Source organism: Phyllobates terribilis, unplaced genomic scaffold (genome assembly GCF_046119375.1).
Source record: "Phyllobates terribilis strain yellow unplaced genomic scaffold, ASM4611937v1 Scaffold_2__4_contigs__length_985480577, whole genome shotgun sequence".
NCBI lineage: Eukaryota > Metazoa > Chordata > Amphibia > Anura > Dendrobatidae > Phyllobates > Phyllobates terribilis.
The window spans coordinates 520,495,193-520,514,118 of record NW_027362762.1 but is presented as its reverse complement, the minus strand read 5'-3'; the positions used below and the strand labels follow the sequence as shown (position 1 = coordinate 520,514,118).

The following is an 18,926-nucleotide window of genomic DNA, read 5'->3' as shown; positions in this document are numbered from 1 at the left end:
AATAGATTAAACATGAAGATATGGATGAACTCTTTATGTATCAAATGATCAAGTTCTCCAAAAAATATGACGCAGTGGTCATGGGAGATTTCAACTATCCAGACATTTGTTGGGAATCTCTCTCAAGTAAAACTAACAGGTCAAGCAAATTCTTATCTTCTCTTGCTGACAACTTTATCTTCCAAAAGGTAGTGGAGAAAACAAGGGGATCTGCTACTTTGGATCTAATCCTTATAAACAGGGAGGAAATGGTTGAGGAGGTAAAATGGCTGGGACGCTAGGAGGCAGCGATCATGCTATTATAGAATTTTGGATAACTAGAGGAGGAAGACATGTGAAGACTCAAACTTCAATGTTAGATTTCAGAAAGGCAGATTTTAATCGACTCAGAAAAAGAATAGGAGGGATCCAATGGCTGGATGTTCTTAAGGACAAAAATGTCCAGAAAGGATGGGAAATTTTTAAAAATTAGATTCTCAAAGCACAATCGTTAACAATCCCAAATTGGGAAGCATTTAAGGAAAAGAGGATGGATGAACACAGAACTTAAACACATGCTAAAAAGAAATAAATAAATGTTTATCAAATGGAAAGAGGGAGGCATATCTAAAGAAGATTATAATGCAATCTGCAGAACCTGAAGGGCACGTATCAGGTTAGCTAAAGCTGACAATGAATTAAGGCTTGCAAGAGATGTCAAAAGCAATAAAAAAGGATTTTGGGGGTATGTCAAAAGTAAAAGAAAAGTCAAAGATGCTATAGGATTTTTACAGGATGAAAATGGTGAAATGGTAAGAAAGGATGTTGAGAAGGCTGAACTTTTTAATTCCTATTTTGCATCAGCTTTCTCTCAGAAAGAAAATGTTACATCAACTGATCTTCACTGTCCTATTAAAGGAATAGAAGAATCCAGGTTATCTGTAAACAGAAAGATTGTGAGGGAATATTTAGCTAACATAAATGAGTTCAAGTCTCCAGGTCCAGATGAATTACACCTCAGAGTACTGAAGGAGATCGTAGAAGAAATTTTAGAACCACTCTCCATAATCTTTGAAAATTTTTGGAGAACAGGAGAAGTCCCAGAAGACTGGAGAAGAGCAAATGTTGTTCCTATCTTCAAAAAGGGGAAGAAGGTAGACCCAGGGAACTATAGGCCGGTGAGTCTGACTTCTATACCAGGAAAGATCTTTGAATAAATTATTAAAAAACATGTATGTAAGTACCTGGATAAGAATGAAGTGATTAACCAGAGTCAGCATGGGTTTGTAACTAACAAGTCATGTCAGACTAACTTAATTTCCTTCTATGACAGAATCACTGACTGGGTGGATCAGGGAAATGCTGTAGATATAGTATATCTTGACTTCAGCAAAGCATTTGACAAAGTATCTCACACCATCCTTATTGAAAAAATGACCAAATATGGAATGGACAAGGCAACTGTTAGGTGGATTCATAACTGACTTAGTGATTGGACTCAAAGAGTGGTCGTAAATGGCTTCACATCAAGTTGGATGAATGTCTCACAGGGCTCTGTCCTGGGACCTGTAATGTGCAACATCTTTATCAATGATTTAGATGAAGGAATTGAGGGTAAACTGATTAAATTTGCTGATGACACAAGGCTAGGAGGGATAGCTAACACTAGAGAAGAGAGAGAATGGCTTCAAAAAGACCTAAATAAACGGGAGCAGTGGGCAGCAACTAACAGAATGGTTTTTAACAGGGAAAAATGCAATGTACTACATCTTGGCAATAAAAATGAAAAAAAGCATATACAAAATGGGAGGAATAGAGCTAAGCAACACTACATGTGAAAAAGACTTAGGTATACTAATAGATCATAGACTGAACATGAGTCAACAGTGTGATGCAGCAGCAAAAAAGGCAAATACAATTCTGGCATGTATTAACAGAAGCATACAGTCTAGATCAAGTGAAGTCATTATCGCACTTTACTCCTCTTTGGTCAGACCTCATCTGGAATACTGTGTTCAGTTTTGGGCACCACATTTTAAAAAAGACATTGACAAACTGGAGCAAGTTCAGAGAAGAGCGACCAGAATGGTGACCGGTCTGCAAACCATGTCCTATGAGGAACGGTTACAGGATTTGGGAATGTTTAGCTTGCAAAAAAGAAGACTGAGAGTAGACTTAATAGCTGTCTCCAAATATCTCAAGGGATGTCACATTGTAGACGGATCATCTTTATTCTCATTTGCACAAGGAAAGACTAGAAGCAATGGGATGAAACTGAATGGGAGGAGACACAGATTAGATATTAGAAAAAACTTTTTGACAGGGTGATCAATGAGTGGAACAGGCTGCCAGGAGAGGTGGTGAGTTCCCCTTCAAAGGACGTCTTCAAACAGAGGCTGGAGAGACATCTGTCTGAGATGATTTAGTGAATCCTGCTTTGAGCAGGGGGTTGGACCAGATGACCCAGGAGGTCCCTTCCAACTCTACCATTCTATGATTCTATGATCTACAATTGGTATTGTTGTTTTGCATGCTATCACCCATAGTCTAAGGAGATGGATCAGTTCTTCAGTCCGCTCTATACATGTAATGCTCACAACCATCGTATATTTATGGTAGATGCCACCAAGTGTGTATTCTGAATATTAGAAATGTAAAGCTACAATTTACAAAAAAAATGTAATTTTGTATGTTATTTTGACATCATTTAAAGGTCTAAACCTTTGCTCCTCCAAAGCATTCATAAAATAACCAGATCTAAAACCTGCAATCAACCTACTAAGTGGTCATTGACATAGCCCAAGATTCTATATGTATTTTAAAGTTGTATCCTGCTGATAAAAACAGTTCACTAACAGAGAAGAAGTTATATGCTAAAAGCATATTTTCACTTTAAACTATAAAGCTATGAAGTTAACATTCAGTGAAGTAAAAATATGAATACATTCATATTTATATGGTTCTACGTGTGGGTGGCCTCCTTCACACTGAAATATGTTTGCATACTGAGATTATTATGGACACAGAATCTAGTTTGCTAAATCTGTGTTCACCTTCAAATTTATGCCCTATTGATTTTAAAAGGGATCTGCTTACTAAAATTGTATTAAAATATGGCCCAGCTGTGAACACTAGTCTCAAAGCAAAGCTCTGCTTTTCACATAAGAGCTCTAAATTGCTTGCTAATTTTGCCAGTAGCATCTGATAAATATACTAGTCTCATCATGGAACTGCTCAACCATGCTGAACCTCTAATGTTGGGTTTGCAATTCTGAACACCCCAAATTATAGTGTTTATTCTGGACACCACAACAAAGACAAGTTTTTGGTGAAATGAGGAGCTATTATGGTAGGAGCAATTCTAAGTGAAATGACTTACAGGGTTACATGGTGACGTGTTGTGCCATAAAAGTATCACACAAGTCGCACAACTAATATTTGTGCGACTGGTCTGCGACTTATGCAACCTTTTGGAGGTTTAACTTATCTTTAAGTCACATCAACCTTGTGATTTGTAACCAAGAATCCAACCGATTGGAATTGCAATGGTTACTTTAAGTTGCATTTTGTCTATCTGGTTACAGACTGCCGAGCACTCCATTAACAATAATTAAATATGCATAAAATCCCCAACCCTTTCTTAAAGTTGAGTATAGTAAAACAAAATGTTTGTTCCATTTTTATAATGCATAACAAAGGGCCATTCTAAGGCTGTGTACACATAGAGTTTTATTCAGAGTTTTTTGAGAGGGTCCCCTCAAATAATAAAACCCTGAAAAAATTTCATAATCAAGGAGAACATACAAAGCTATTTCCCTTGGTTGGATTTGAATCCAGGACACCGTGCTAAGCACTAAGCCAATATGCTACCTGCCGGTTATGAAAAGGGCCACCAAATACTCCCCAAAGAATGAGAGTCTCCTGAAAAAGTTTCCATTTGAAAAACTCCGAGTTACTCAAGAGACCTCCTTTAAGATAATCTCCAGATGGTACAGGGTTCCTGTATTACTTCATAAGTGGTTTCCCGCAGTATCAGATAGATGCTGGAGATGTGGAGTGGAAGAGGGGACGATGACACACATTTGGTGGAGCTGTTCCATAATAAGAGGTTTCTGGACTCAGGTAATTCAGACTATTAAATAAATGACTAGTCTCTCTGTGCCCGACTCTCCTGAATCTCTTTTGCTCTTTATGATCCCAACTAGTCTCACCAAATACAAAAGGTCTTTAATAAGCTACCTTATACAGGCTGCTAAGAATATCATTCCTCGTCACTGGAAAAGTACTTCTCCACCTACTCTGGAGGAGTGATTCTGTGAAATAGCCCTTCTAAATAGGATGGAATATTTGATTGCCCAATCCCCCAATGATTGTGATAGATACTGTGAAACTTGGAGAGACTGGATTGAATTCCAGGAAACTGATGCCTACCGTCTTACATCAGACCCTTTTCTCTGGTGCGTTTCTTCTTTGTCCGGATTGTGCTCTGTGTTGGTTCGCGCCTGGCTGCACTATGTATGGTTTCCATTGGATTTTAGTAACTTCATAATTGTAATACTGATGGCCTAAAATGTTCCCTTCCTTCCTTTTTCTTCCTATAACTTGATGTTTTGATGGACGTTATACTTATATTCTATGATATATTGATGCTGATATTGTCCTGGTTATTCTTTTTTTTGTATTTTTTGCAATTGAAAATCATTTAACCTTTCAATAAAAATTGAATTTTGAAAAAAAACTCGGAGCTTTGACCACCTCAAGACTACATTCACACATCCATTTCCATTGTTACATCTGTATAAAATGGACCATTTTGAAGAAGGTAGTCTCTCTCAACTTTTTTATTCTTAGACTCTTTAACAATGGGTACAAAAAAACTAATGAAATACAAATGAAAAGCTTAAGTAAAGAGTATGTCTTCCATATCTCATGGGCGGCACGGTGGCTCAGTGGTTATCACTGTTGCTTTGCAGTGCTGGAGTTCTGGTTTCAAATTCCACCAAGAACAACATCTACAAGGAGTTGGTATGTTCTCCCCGTGTTTGCGTGGGTTTCCTCCGGGTTTCGTACCACACTCCAAAGACATACTGATAGGGAATGTAGATTGAGAGCCGCAATAGGGACAGTGCCGCTAATGTCTGTAAATTGTCTGAATTGTAAAGCGCTGTGGAATATGTTGGTGCTATATAAATAAAAAGATTTATTATACCATCCCTATAGACGTTCTCCTAAAATGGATGAGAATAGGACATTCTCTGATTTTCATGCATCAGGCACAAACAGGTGTGTAGATGGATTAATAAAACGCTATGGGACTGAGTGCTGTTCGAGGAAAAAACGTACAATACACGGACATGTACGATGGATTTGTGAATGCAGGTTATGTTTAAATTTGTTTTTTTGAGTGGTCAAAAATGATGAGTTTTTTAAGCAGAGCATTCTAATGTTGCATTTCCTAGGCATTTTTTGTCCTGGTGCATTTTTTTTAACGTTTAATATCCTTTTCTTCAAGCATTTTCTTAATGTTTTCTTGTGGAGTTTCCTGCAAATGTTTTAAGTGTTTTTAAGCATGTTTTTGTGGGCGATTTTCTCAAGTTTTTTTTTAAATCCATCAAGCAATAAATAAAATGGTAAGATTGTATGATGCAAAAATGCCACAAACAGTAGCCTTCCCATTGACATCTACTGTAAAGTATGAAGAGTATTCATGACGGAAAATGCATGAAGAGTTGCCAGGCCACTTGTTTTAACCCAAAAACATTTTTTCAAAAAAATGTTATCTGAACATACTCTCAGGGTGGATTTTTGTAAAGCAATGTCAGTACTGGACTATTTCTATAAAACATTACTGACAAGAACTGCTACTTGGTTAGTTCTAAGCTTCAAAACATGATTTCATTTTGTTTTGCGGCTTCATACCACTCATAGTGAAACAATCTGTTATTCATTTTAGCTCAGCCTGCCTATTAACAATAATGTCATATTAGACTGTCATAAAAATATCTCTCCGTTCTCCACATTTTAGTAATGCTGCAAATATTAACCAGCTAATTGATTGACCGGGAGGAAAAGCTTAGGGCAAACCTACTGATGCATTCACAGCCATGTAGATGCGGGCACATTATGCAATCCATGGCAACTGCTTTCTAATGCAACCCTGAGAGATTCCGAACACTCTCAAGACTTGGCACTCTGCTATGCAAATGATAAGCTTGACTAATAAATGTTTGAACACGTGCAGATTTGACCTTTTCAAACCAATGAACAATCTTGTCATCTACAGATCATATATGAAATTCATAGTAACCATTTATATGTGCATCTGCTTCTGTTAGCTTCTACTAGACATTTAAAGAGGGGTAAATGTCCTACCTCAGACTTTTATGGTGTATCAGAAGGATATGTCATACATGCCTGAAAAATGCAGTTCCCACCCTATCTAAAAAAAAACAAGGTGCTGTCTTAAGCAGTCAAATATGGAAAGGCGGCCATACAAATACAGTTTTCACCATTCACTTCTATGGGAGTCATAAAAAACAAGCAAGCTTGGGACCTGCATCCATCAGGAATTTATAGAGTATCCTGTAGATATGCTATAAATATCTGACATAGTATCACCCCTTTATTGGCTCAAAAGCTCAGATTTACTAAGGAAATGTATTGCATGGTCCATACCTCCTAAAAAATTTGCTGCATATTGCACTATAGCAAAAAAATGTATGTTATTAAAACAAAGCTTTTAACAGCAATATGTTACAATAATTTACTAAAATTACCTATAACAAAACGTGAATGGAAATGAAACAACAGCAACCTATAGGTAAGACAAGTATGGATAACGATCGTACTCTGTGGTCAGTCTTAACAGAGGCGGTCTATAACAGAGGCAGTCTATAACCGCAAAAAGTCACCCCACACAAAACAAGAAAAAATTGACCACTATTAAAAACATGTCTATTGACAAAAGAAACATCGAAGACAGAATAAATACAAGGACTAAAAAAAGGAACAATCTCAACCATGTAGAGCTTTCAATGTAGTCATGGCATACCAGATCATGTCATATGGATTCCTGTTCCTTATCCTCAGTAAGCAGGTACTGACCCTACAAAAGAACCTATACACTAAGGTGGCCCTGATTTGTCCCCATAACTCCTGCCCTGACCAGGGCAGTCAACTGCTGTCCCTGGCCACCATGAAGCCCTAGGTTGTCCCTCCGTGATTTCCCAACGAGTTTCTCCCAACCGGGTTCATCAGGGAAGCGCAGTAGGTGTCCATATGTCCAAATAAGAGACAGGGCTAAAACCCTAAACACCGTCATCTAGAACAAGCATATATCTACAATGGCCATTACCTAGGATAAGGAAGAGGAGTCTATGTGACATGATCTGGTATGCCATGACTACACTGAAGCCTCTACATCAGTGAGATTGTTTGTTTTTTTTACTCCTTATATTTATTCTGTCATTGATGTTTGGTATGTTTGCTAATAATGGATGATTTTTTCTTGTTTTGTGTGGAGCGACTTTTTGCGGTTATAGACTGCCTCTGTTATAGACCGCTTCTGTTAAGACTGACCACTATCAGAGTAGGATCGTTATCCATACTTGTCTTACCTATAGGTTGTTATTCTTTCATGTTCATTCACATGTTTTGTTATAGCTAATTTTAGTAAATTAGAGACTGACATTACAATTATTTTAACATATTTCAATTGAAAGCTATGTTTTAATAACGCACCTCTTTTTGCTATTGCTACAATTTGCCTTATGAGTGGTACCATATAGATAAGGTGATTGTCTTTCTTCCTCTCTCTTTTTGTGATTTCTCTCATGCATTTTGAACTATCTGAAAGTGAAGTCTACACCTACTTTGAGGAGTGGGATTTGCAATATTTCAACTTTTTAATACTAAATTTGACTATGCTGTGCGTCCTTGAAGAACCTGTCTGTTTTTCTCATTACTTTCCAATTTGGGTAAAAACCAAAAAGGTAAAGAATAACAATTTTACTGCATATTTTTCACTATTTGCAACCTTTTTTGCACAATTTTCAGTAAAAATTGTGGAAACTGACGATAACAATAGTCTGTTCCTGCAGATAAGTCTGCTCAAGTTTGCCATCAACCACTGTACGACAGCCAAACCTTTCCCGTCCTTTTATCTAATGAACTCTATCGTTGCAGCTACAGTATTTATTGTTGGTGTCCAAAGTTTACAAATGATCCTCCCAACAAATTACTACAGAAGTGTAATCTTTCACATGCTCAAGTCCAAAGTGCGTGCAAACTCAAGAGAATTTAAATAATACAGAAATGTAAATGACTGGGCATGTGCCTTATCTGCCTGCATCAGTTTCCAAGTGAGTGCAGCTCTCTATAAAACCAAGCAGGCAGAGAGAGCTGCAGCCATGTCCTGCTGAGATCTACAAAAGTGAACTCTTCCTGCAAAATCTTAGGCACTCTGTATGTCACCATATGGTTATATATTCTCCTACAGAAGCAATGCTGCCATTTACTTCATATTGATTCTAATGGAATTAAGCTGATTTCAGCAAGACAACCCTACCATCTAGTGTGGGGGGCTTGAGTATTACTGCAAAATAATGTTGCAACACTTTACTTCCATGGCTGGGGAACAAGTACATTATGCAGCTAAGGCTATGCACACAGCTGCCATACAGCTCCTTCATGTGCAGAGCCTAGTCCATGTATCAAAAATGTGTGCCATGAACAGAAATACAGAGATAGATGTTGGGAAAGGAAGTTGTTTCTGCGCTCTCTGAAGTCACGACAAACCATTAGTATGGATAAAAAGGTAGGTTTATTGTCTACGTGTTTCAGAATCCACCGACTCCTTCCTCAGGACAACCATACAGGATATGTATGGTTGTCCTGAGGAAGGAGTCGGTGGACTCTGAAACGCGTAGACAATAAACCTACCTTTTTATCCATACTAATGGTTTGTCGTGACTCCAGAGAGCGCAGAAACAACTTCCTTTCCCAGCATCTATCTCTGACATATCCATAGGAAGCTGCAGCATTTCGAGTCCAGACTTTATAGGTTTTGTGTCCCACACAACCCTACTAGGTGACCAGTTTTTAATACTTTTATGTAACATTTATTAATTGGATAAGACCCTATTGCGCGGCTGCACTTTTCCATGAACAGAAATACAGGCTCTTACACACATTGGTATGCTATCAATGAAGTTATTAATGGTTATGTGAGGAATGTTCTGTCACACTGAATGCACTTGGGCACGTAAATCATCATGATTCTCTGTTGGCAGATACCTTTGCAATTGCCGACAAATGAAATCTCATATGTGCTTCATGGGAAATAAGTCTGGAGATGCTGCAGGCCATCAGGCCATGGTAGCACAATTTGGCCATACAGGCTGCCCATAGTAGCATGAGTAACATTGTCGGGTTAAAAAACGGCTCCTGGGACACTTTGGAAAAATGGCTGTACCACTGGTTACACCACCAAATCAATATAATGCCAAGTCTGGAATGAAGACTGAATGGGTCCGGCTACTGTACATTATACCAGTCTGCTACTGTGTGATACACCAACTTTACTAACAGCTGTATCTTTTAAGATGTCCTTTGTCAAACAGAAATCTATGTCAGCTAGCCCATAAAAATCAAAGTAGCAATATTTTTGTACCACCATATATTTTGTAAAAATTTTAACTTTTATACGCCAATTTTAAGTAAAAACCTGGATGAATTTCCCCCATAATTCTGTTAATGCCAGGTAGAGTATAATGTTCTCTATGCATAATCACATTAATGCAGTTACAAATTATATGCAATCCAACCAAGTAAGATATTGCTTACTAGAGCCATATACAATGAAAAAGCAATGTGTGCAACATCAGCAGGCAATTTTTATCAGTTATTTGTTGCATGTTCTTGGAGAGACTCATTATTTTTCCTACAATAAATTTTATGTTGTTTGATAACCCCTCATCTCTGTAACTGATGTTGGTCTTCCTCATAAGACAAAAGATGTTAGTACTTACTTTCTTCTGGTAGATCATATTCTTCTGCCTCTCTTTCCATCTGCTGACACCATCCTTCCATCCTTTCTACCTCTGCCTGCAACATCTTAATGAACCACTCTCCATCCCTGTGACACGGGGATGCTCTGCCAGAGTCTGGGAGACTCCGAGTGCCTCTGTCCATCCAGGACTCCTGACGAGACTCTTCTCCTGTATCATACTGCATTTGATAGTCCTCTCTGTATGCCCATTGGCCTTGAGTATGAACTGTCTTATACACTGAGTACTGCTGGCTAGTGTCTGAGGGCTCAGAGGAGTGTCTCTGAAAGGAGCGTCCAAACTGGAGACCTTTATCTTCTGTAGGAACAGTCAGTCCAGGAAAGCCTTCAAGCTCCAAGTCAGCCTGGACTCCAGCCGTCACACTGTTAGAACGCTTAAACCTTGCCCTCCTGTTATAGAGGAAAAGAGCAATTAAAGGGAAATTAGTTATAGAAAGTAAAGTGTGCAAGACATTTTTAAAAAGAATGATCGCTTCATTGCTTCCTAGTAGAGTGCGATACATACATAATTATTCTCATAAAAACATACAAGGACTAACAGTGTTCTCTGGAGGGCAGAATACACAATGCCTAATGGTCTATAATAACAGCTCAAAGGCATTCTTCCCCAGAAGTAATATCACAATAGTATTGTTGTAGATTGTCATAGGACATGTATGCCTTAGTGATGGTAGTTCCTAAAATATTGACAAGGGTAGCTCCTACTTTGTTTACAACCTAAGGTGCTTTTACCACTATAGACTATGGCATCCAAGGAGTTTAAAGATTAGAAACTCCACTCTAGGTCATTCCCAAGATATTTCTGCTGTCTGTAAGAATTAGCTGCCATAAAACATAAGCTTCCACATCTGAGCCATGCTAGTATGGCATAATACAGGAAAGACCTAGTACCTGAATACCTCATATACAAAGGTATATAGGGATACAGTATGCAAAATTAATAAAAACTGTCCCACTCGTAAAATATAACATAAGGCCTTTACTTTAAGTCATGTGTTGCTCCATCTGCTATCTTGTAAGAATTTTTGATGGCAAAAATTACCTGTGTGCTAGTCTATCATCTACTATTGCACAAAACTGAGCTGGTAGAAGCAAAGTACTAAGTGGAGCGGGTACATGAGATTAAGGCTCTGTTGTTGCATATAGAAAATAAAATGTTTATTAAGATATCTAGGATGCCGAATATGAAAAAAAAATGTAAAATGTAAAAATTATTTTAAGAACCCAAGGCAACTCTGACTTCATTTTCACTGATTTCAGCTTCCATCTCTAAAAATTCTTCTATGAAAAGCGTCTTATAAGTCTACATGTGTGGGTTAACTTCTAGTTTGTTTATTACTTGTGGGTAATGTAATTACACATATTTTATGAATGAAAAAGTTAATTAATGAATAATAAATAAATAATTTGGAGCCTCTGTCACAGACTCCATAAAATATAGTCCCTGATCCAGAATTCTACCATAAAACACCCTCAAATGTCAGAAGAGTTTTGGGTATCATCAAGTTACACAAAAATGTTGCAACTTTTGGAATTTTTTCACACCAATTTTGGGCAGCTCCGCCAACATGAGTGGATCTAGGGAGGGGCCAGGGAAGGATGGAGCGTGTCAACGCATGTTAAACAAATTCATTAAAAGTGTTGTCATTCCTTATGCAATAAATGTTACTCCAGTCCCTAACAAAGCGCTCCAATAAGTCCCTTGCGAGGTTCATTGTTAAGATGTGCCTAATTTATGAATTGATGTGCACCTGTAAGTATTCTGTATTAGGTGCGTCTGATTCCTTCACGCCCATCATTAAAACTGGCATATGAAACACCAGTCTTAATGAATCGGAGCCATAGTGCACAAAATAGCACAGCACGCTGGTCTGTTTTGTCTAATAAAATGTTGGACATCTTGAAGGAAACTTGAAACCTAATACATCTAATAGGGTATGTTTAGCAACAGTGGTGTCTGTCATGAGAGGGATCTGGAACTGTCATTATTTCTGTTGCTCTACTCCTATGACAGATTAGAACAATGGAAATGAAGAATGCAGATATGAGCAGAGCCTTAAGCCCCTGTCACACTAAGCGAGATCGCTAGCGAGATTGCTGGTGAGTCACAAGTTTTGTGACGCAGCAGCGACCTCAGTAGCGATCTCGCTACGTTTGACACTTAGCAGCGACCAGGCCCCTGCTGTGAGATCGCTGGTCGTGTCGGAATGGTCTGGACATTTCTTTGATCGTTGAGGCCCCGCTGGGTAGCATGCATCGGTGTGTTTGACACCTTACCAACGACCTTGTTGACGACCCAGACACAGAAACACATAGGCGTGCATCGTTATACAGATCGTTGCTGCGTCGTTGGGAAGACCTGACTGTTTGACATCTCACCAGCAACCACATAGCGACGCAGCAAAGATCCCTGACAGGTCGTATCGGTGTCGGGATCGCTGTAGCGTCGCTTAGTGTGACGGGGCCTTTACTGTAAATGGTAGGAGCACAGAATGAATAAAATAATGATATTTCCAACTTTAACCAACAAGGAAGTTCACATTTTATAAACTGGCCATAGTTCTAAGTAGGAAATGGTCTGCAAGTGAGACATTTCCAGTCTGCTGAAAGCATGTGACAGCAATGCATGAAGGCAGTCAGCAAGAAATACCAACATTTCTACAGATTTTTGCTTGAGAAGTTGAACACTCCTGGGACGATTGATCAAAACTGACGTTTTGTACACCAGTCTTGAAGCATACTCAGTTGAAGTACATTTGTGCTTTAATTTACTCCAATTTTGAAGTGTGAATTTTAATTAATTTGTTGGGCCGCACAAGCTAAGCTCCTCACAATTTTCAAAAAGTTAGTGTGGCTCACATAACAGTGCAAAAGCAGCCACATTTTTAAGATAATGTGTGCGGCACAAAAAATGTGACCTTTCCAATAGTTTTATGCCAATTCTCCAGAGAAAACTGATCAGACTCTATGTTGCTAAACTTTGGTCGTTTAGTCTAAACAACAATGCAGTATATACACACTGAGGCACAGCACAGCTAAACATCTTATTTCACAAGATGAATACTTTGTTTCCACTTTTAAATTCCACAAGACGTGTGACTTCTCTGTCCTTAAATGTCATGTTTGATAACATTAAAGGGTTTTTTGTTTTATAGCACTAAAGTCTCACGGTTTACAAAAGAAACTATAAGATAGTGTAGAATCCTTAAAGGGAACCATGTATTTCCCATATAAAGTAGGGCCAGCACCTGTACACCCTCATATATAGCATTCTAGAATGCTGTATATATGTCCCCAAAAAACAGCTAAAGGAAGAAAAAACGTCATACCCAGAACATGCTATGTTTTGAAAAATCCCCAACATAGACTGGAAAAATCCAACAAAAACATCAAAGGCCAAAACACTGTGGCCAGCATTTCTTAAAACAGTTTATGGCATAAAATGTGCCTAAAAAAGTTGAAAATCATGGTGCACATTAAAAATTGTGTGGCTTTTCTTGTCACTCATCAAATTTGAATAGTGACAATAAAAATGGGAATGTTTTCTAAAGAGCAGATGTAGTCTCCCGTTATTAGGCCACGTTCACACGTTGAGTATTTGGTCAGTTTTTTATATCAGTATTTGTAAGCCAAAATCAGGAGTGGAACAATCAGAGGAAAAGTATAATAGAAACACGTCACCACTTCTGGATTTATCACCACTCCTGGTTTTGGCTTAAAAATACTGAGGTAAAATACTGACCAAATACTGATAGGTAAAACTAAGGCCACATTCAAACTATCACCCACAGAAGAAAATCCGAACGGAAAAGATGACCAAATGCAAGCCATATTCAAATATATATATATACATAAATACATTGCTCAAAAAAATAAAGGGAACACTCAAATAACACATCCTAGATCTGAATGAATGAAATATTCTCATTGAATACTTTGTTCTGTACAAAGTTGAATGTGCTGACAACAAAATCACACAAAAATCATCAATGGAAATCATATTTATTAACCAATGGAGGCCTGGATTTGGAGTCACCCCCAAAATTAAAGTGGAAAAACACACTACAGGCTGATCCAACTTTGATGTAATGTCCTTAAAACAAGTCAAAATGAGGCTCAGTATTGTGTGTGGTCTCCATGTGCCTGCATGACCTCCCTACAACGTCTGAGCATGCTCCTGATGAGGTTGCGGGTGGTCTCCTGTGGGATCTCCTCCCAGACCTGGACTAAAGCATCCGCCAACTCCTGGACAGTCTGTGGTGCAACGTGACGTTGGTGGATGGAGCGAGACATGATGTCTCAGATGTGCTCAATCGGATTCAAGTCTGGGGAACGGGCGGGCCAGTCCATAGCATCAATGCCTTCATCTTGCAGGAACTGCTGACACACTCCAGCCACATGAGGTCTGGCATTGTCCTGCATTAGGAGGAACCCAGGGCCAACCGCACCAGCATATGGTCTCACAAGGGGTCTGAGGATCTCATCTCGGTACATAATAGCAGTCAGGCTACCTATGGCGAGCACATGGAGGGCTGTGTGGTCCTCCAAAGAAATGCCACCCCACACCATTACTGACCCACTGCCAAACCGGTCATGCTGAAGGATGTTGCAGGCAGCAGATAGCGCTCCACGGCGTCTCCAGACTCTGTCACGTCTGTGACATGTGCTCAGTGTGAACCTGCTTTCATCTGTGAAGAGCACAGGGCACCAGTGGCGACTTTGCCAATCCTGGTGTTCTGTGGCAAATGCCAAGCGTCCTGCACGGTGTTGGGCTGTGAGCACAATCCCCATCTCTGGACGTCGGGCCCTCATACCACCCTCCACATGCACATTTGTGGGCTGCTGGTGGTCATTTTGCAGGGCTCTGGCAGTGCTCCTCCTGTTCCTCCTTGCACAAAGGAGGAGGTAACGGTCCTGCTGCTGGGTTGTTGCCCTCCTATGGCTCCCTCCACATCTCCTGGTATCTGCTCCATGCTCTGGACACTGTGCTGACACACACAGCTACCCTTCTTGCCACAGCTTACACTGATGTGCCATCCTGGATGAACTGCACTAATTTTTTTCCCTCTGCTTGGTCTGAAAATAATTACCCTTACTGAGTACCACATTTTTTTTCTTGATTTCTTTTAGTGTTTCTTAAAGCCATAAAGTTTCCATTTGAAATGACTTTAGTTTTAAGCCATGTCTGTGATCTGCTTTTTTTCAACAACATTAAACAACTGAATGAACATCCTCCGAGCCTGGTGATTCCATAATTTTTGCCAATGGTTGTAACATGATTTCTCAAGTCGATATGATTACATAGATACCAAATTTATCACATTTTTTAATATAATTTAAGTGATGAAAAAATTCCGAAATTTGTAAAAAAAAAAAAAATGTTGCTTGTGTTTCCATTTTCCAAGACCTATATCATTTTCAACTCGAAGAAGATGTATGAAGCTTTCTTTTTTGCATATTGAGCTGGCGTTTTTTATTGATACCATTTTGGGGCACATAAGAAGCTTGTATCACTTTTAGCTACATTTTTTGCAGATTTACAGTGACCAAAACACGAGGTTCAGGCGTTTTGACTTTTTTTCTCATTATGTCAGTTACCAATTGGGGTAATTAATTTTGTATTTTGATAGTCCGGAATTTTATGGACACAGTGAGCCAAATACCAAATAATTTTGTTTAGGTTAGTGCTCGCTCACATCAGCGTATGAATCAGACGAGGATTATCCGATTTTTCATCGGATAGCAATTGGACCAATGTTATTCGATAGTGAAGTGCCGATGATCAAATTTTTTTCAGAAAAATTCTGAAAAAAATTGGTGTGAAAGACATCAAACGAGTGCAAGCATTGTGTATTGCTGCACTGACTTTTAATAATTACACAACCCTATATATTACAAAATGTGGCATCTTCATTTAAAGTTTAAAGGGGTTGTCCAGCTCTTGAGACATTTTTTTACTCAAGTGGGTGTATTTAGGGATAAAAAAAAATTCAATTGGGCTTCTATAATAATTTTGTACCATTTTATTTTATTGGCTGTTTGCCTGCACATTCAACTTTGATCTGATGTGGTCATAATTCAGTAAAGATGATTTGGTAAAAGAAAGCTAGAAAAGTTACAAACCCTCTGTCAAAAAGCCATAGCGGGTTGAATGATGGAATCTGAATTAATAGTAAGGAGATAGGCAGCTTTCCCTGCGCAGCTGGCAATATCCCACAAATGGATTCGAGAGATCAATGAGGATGAAAGCGACTTTATGTCGTGGTGTAAAAGCTGCGCGTTTCGAGGTTATCCAACCTCTTCTTCAGGATAAAACCACATGCGTAGATTTTACACCACAACATGAAATCATTTTCATCCTCATTGATCTCTCGAATCCATTCATCGGATATCGCCAGCAGAGCAGGCAAAGACGTCTATCTCCCTACTTCTACCTTCTGGTCAATGACACGCAGTTGGAGGAGCTGGTATACATGTTTAAACTGTTGCAATTGCAATAATACAAGGTGAGCAAGTACCCCTTGTTTTGTTTTTTTTTGTCACAGATAAAACCCTATTTTACACCATTTGCTCCCCAGCTTCAATGTGGAATCTCAATTAAGTCATTCTACAGCCAGTAATGTCTAGCAGGATACAGGCTATAGAAGCAAAAGGTACAAACATTGTAATAAAACCCAATAGAAAAAAAATATTTTTGTCCCATTTAAATGCATTTAAGTAAAAAAAAAAATCAAACACCTTTAATAGATAGATGAAGTCTGTGTGAATAAATGACTATTGATTTATTTATTGCTCCTCTATGAAATCATTCCAGAATAGTTGGTGGTAGCTCTTACATTGCCTACGTAATATTTTATATATACTCCTCAAACTTAAAAATGCAACACCAAGAAAGAAAAGTTGTGGAACGATAGACATGTCAGATCAATCTCCGGCTATCAATGTGTCCAAGACAAAAAGGGTTAGTCGCTGAAGAGGATAGACCTCCAATCCAGCATACATTGCTCTATTACAGTTTACGGTCTCCTTCTGGAGATCATATGAGCAACACCATGAAGAGGCCTTCACTATGGAACATCACATCGGTCCTATTTCTGGAATTATGGTGTGGGATATAGTAAAATGCAAGACAGCCAGACCCTTCTAGTCTTCATTAACGATACACTAACAGTTCGGAGTTATATTGATTTGTTAACAGAATTAGTGGAATGGCCATTTCTCTAAAGTGTCCAAGGAGCCATATTTCAATACAACAATGCCAGGCCACATGTTGCTCATGCTACTGTGAGTAACCTACATGGTCTAAACGTGCTACCATGGCCTTCAATGTCTCTGGACTTGTCTTTCATGGAGCACATCTGGAACGTTATTGATCAGCAACGGGAAAGGGAGCTGCCAGTAGTGGATCTTAAAGGGGTTGTCCGGTACTTTTTTTAAGTTGCCCAATGTATTTAGCATGTAGGCGTAAGTACCCTAGTAAATACTTTGTGTTGCAGATAATGACTGTGAGCGGCGCTATCACTGGCTGCTCACAGGCATCACGTGACCCCCGGGGCTGACATCCGCTGACGTCACGACAAGTCCAGGCTGCAGCCGAGGGTCCCTCTTCCGCGTTCTAGGTTGTGGGCGGGGTTATTCCCCTGCGTCACACCCGGCATCCACCGTGTGCTCTCCCTCTCCCCATTCATTTAGAAAGCGCACGGTGGATGCTAGGTGTGATGCGGGGAATAACCCCGCCCACAACCGAGCAGCCACCGCAGGGACCCCATCGCTGAGTCACGCCTCACTTGTCGTGATGTCAGCGCGGGGACACGTGATGCCTGTGAGCGGCCACCGATAGCACCGCTCACAGTCATTATCAACAACACAAGGTATTTACAAATATACTTATGCCCATGCTGAATACATTGGGAAATTTTAAAAAAGTACCGGACAACTTCTTTAATATTTTGCGTGCTCAAGCGTATTCAGCGAGGCAGAACATTCGTCAGATAACCATTAATAACCTTATTGGTAGCATGCCATGGTGTCTAAGTGCATGTATTTCTGCATGTGCTGCTTATAGTTGATACTGAATAAATTGAGATGTTTTGAAAATGTTGTTTCTATTTTTTTCATCATTTTCATATCATTAACATGTCTATCGATCCTGTGATTTCCATAATTCCACGACTTTTTCTTCTTGGAGTTGCAATTTCAATGCTGAGACGTGTATAAACTACTTTGTGCCACATATGCTGCATGCTGTGTAGTGTAATTTGTCAATTAGCATATCCATTCAATAAACATAATTAATATATAAAGAAAAGAAAATATGCATAAAAATAATACATTATGCATTTATTAGTAAAATGTATAAAGATTTAACAGCAGCATAATAATTTGAAGTGCTGAGTAGAATTTTTGTAGTCCTCAAATACCAGCTGCAGTATATGCACCTTGCTCCTCATTTATTTTGTAGCAAATATTAGCAGCAAAAATGTAGGTGATGAGTGGGGACACTCCTAAATCACATAGATTTATAAGTACATGAATAATTATATATTATCTCTGAAAAATAATCATTTGCAGGAAATTTCACATTCACATGTGGTTTCTTTGCAAGCCCAAATGCTGAACTGGACACTTGATGTAATAGTGGCTGCAGAGCGGAATAAAACGGAGGCAGAATTTTGCCTCTCCGTTTTGGAGATTTTATTCATCAAATATATGGCAACTAATGAATTCACTTTTGATAAGTCCAAGAGGGTGTTATCAGACAGTTTTCACTGAGGACATGTACTTCTTCTCCATGTATGATGCTGACTAATCAGCAGACAGCAACACTCAAAGAAGAACTCATTACATGCCAAATACTTTGACTGCTAATATCTCGATGGAG

At 39.0% G+C, this 18,926-nt stretch overlaps 1 protein-coding gene across 6 annotated transcripts in view; it reads right to left on the bottom strand.

The window, feature by feature from the left end:
* Positions 1 to 18,926, bottom strand: part of DLGAP3 (DLG associated protein 3) — a 726,679-nt gene that overhangs the window by 74,394 nt on the left and 633,359 nt on the right. For all 6 annotated transcript variants that reach the window (XM_073666015.1, XM_073666016.1, XM_073666012.1 and 3 more), the window contains one exon: positions 10,008 to 10,435. In XM_073666015.1, the coding sequence (XP_073522116.1) occupies positions 10,008 to 10,435 (428 nt within the window). The remainder of the gene's footprint in view (positions 1 to 10,007; positions 10,436 to 18,926) is intronic.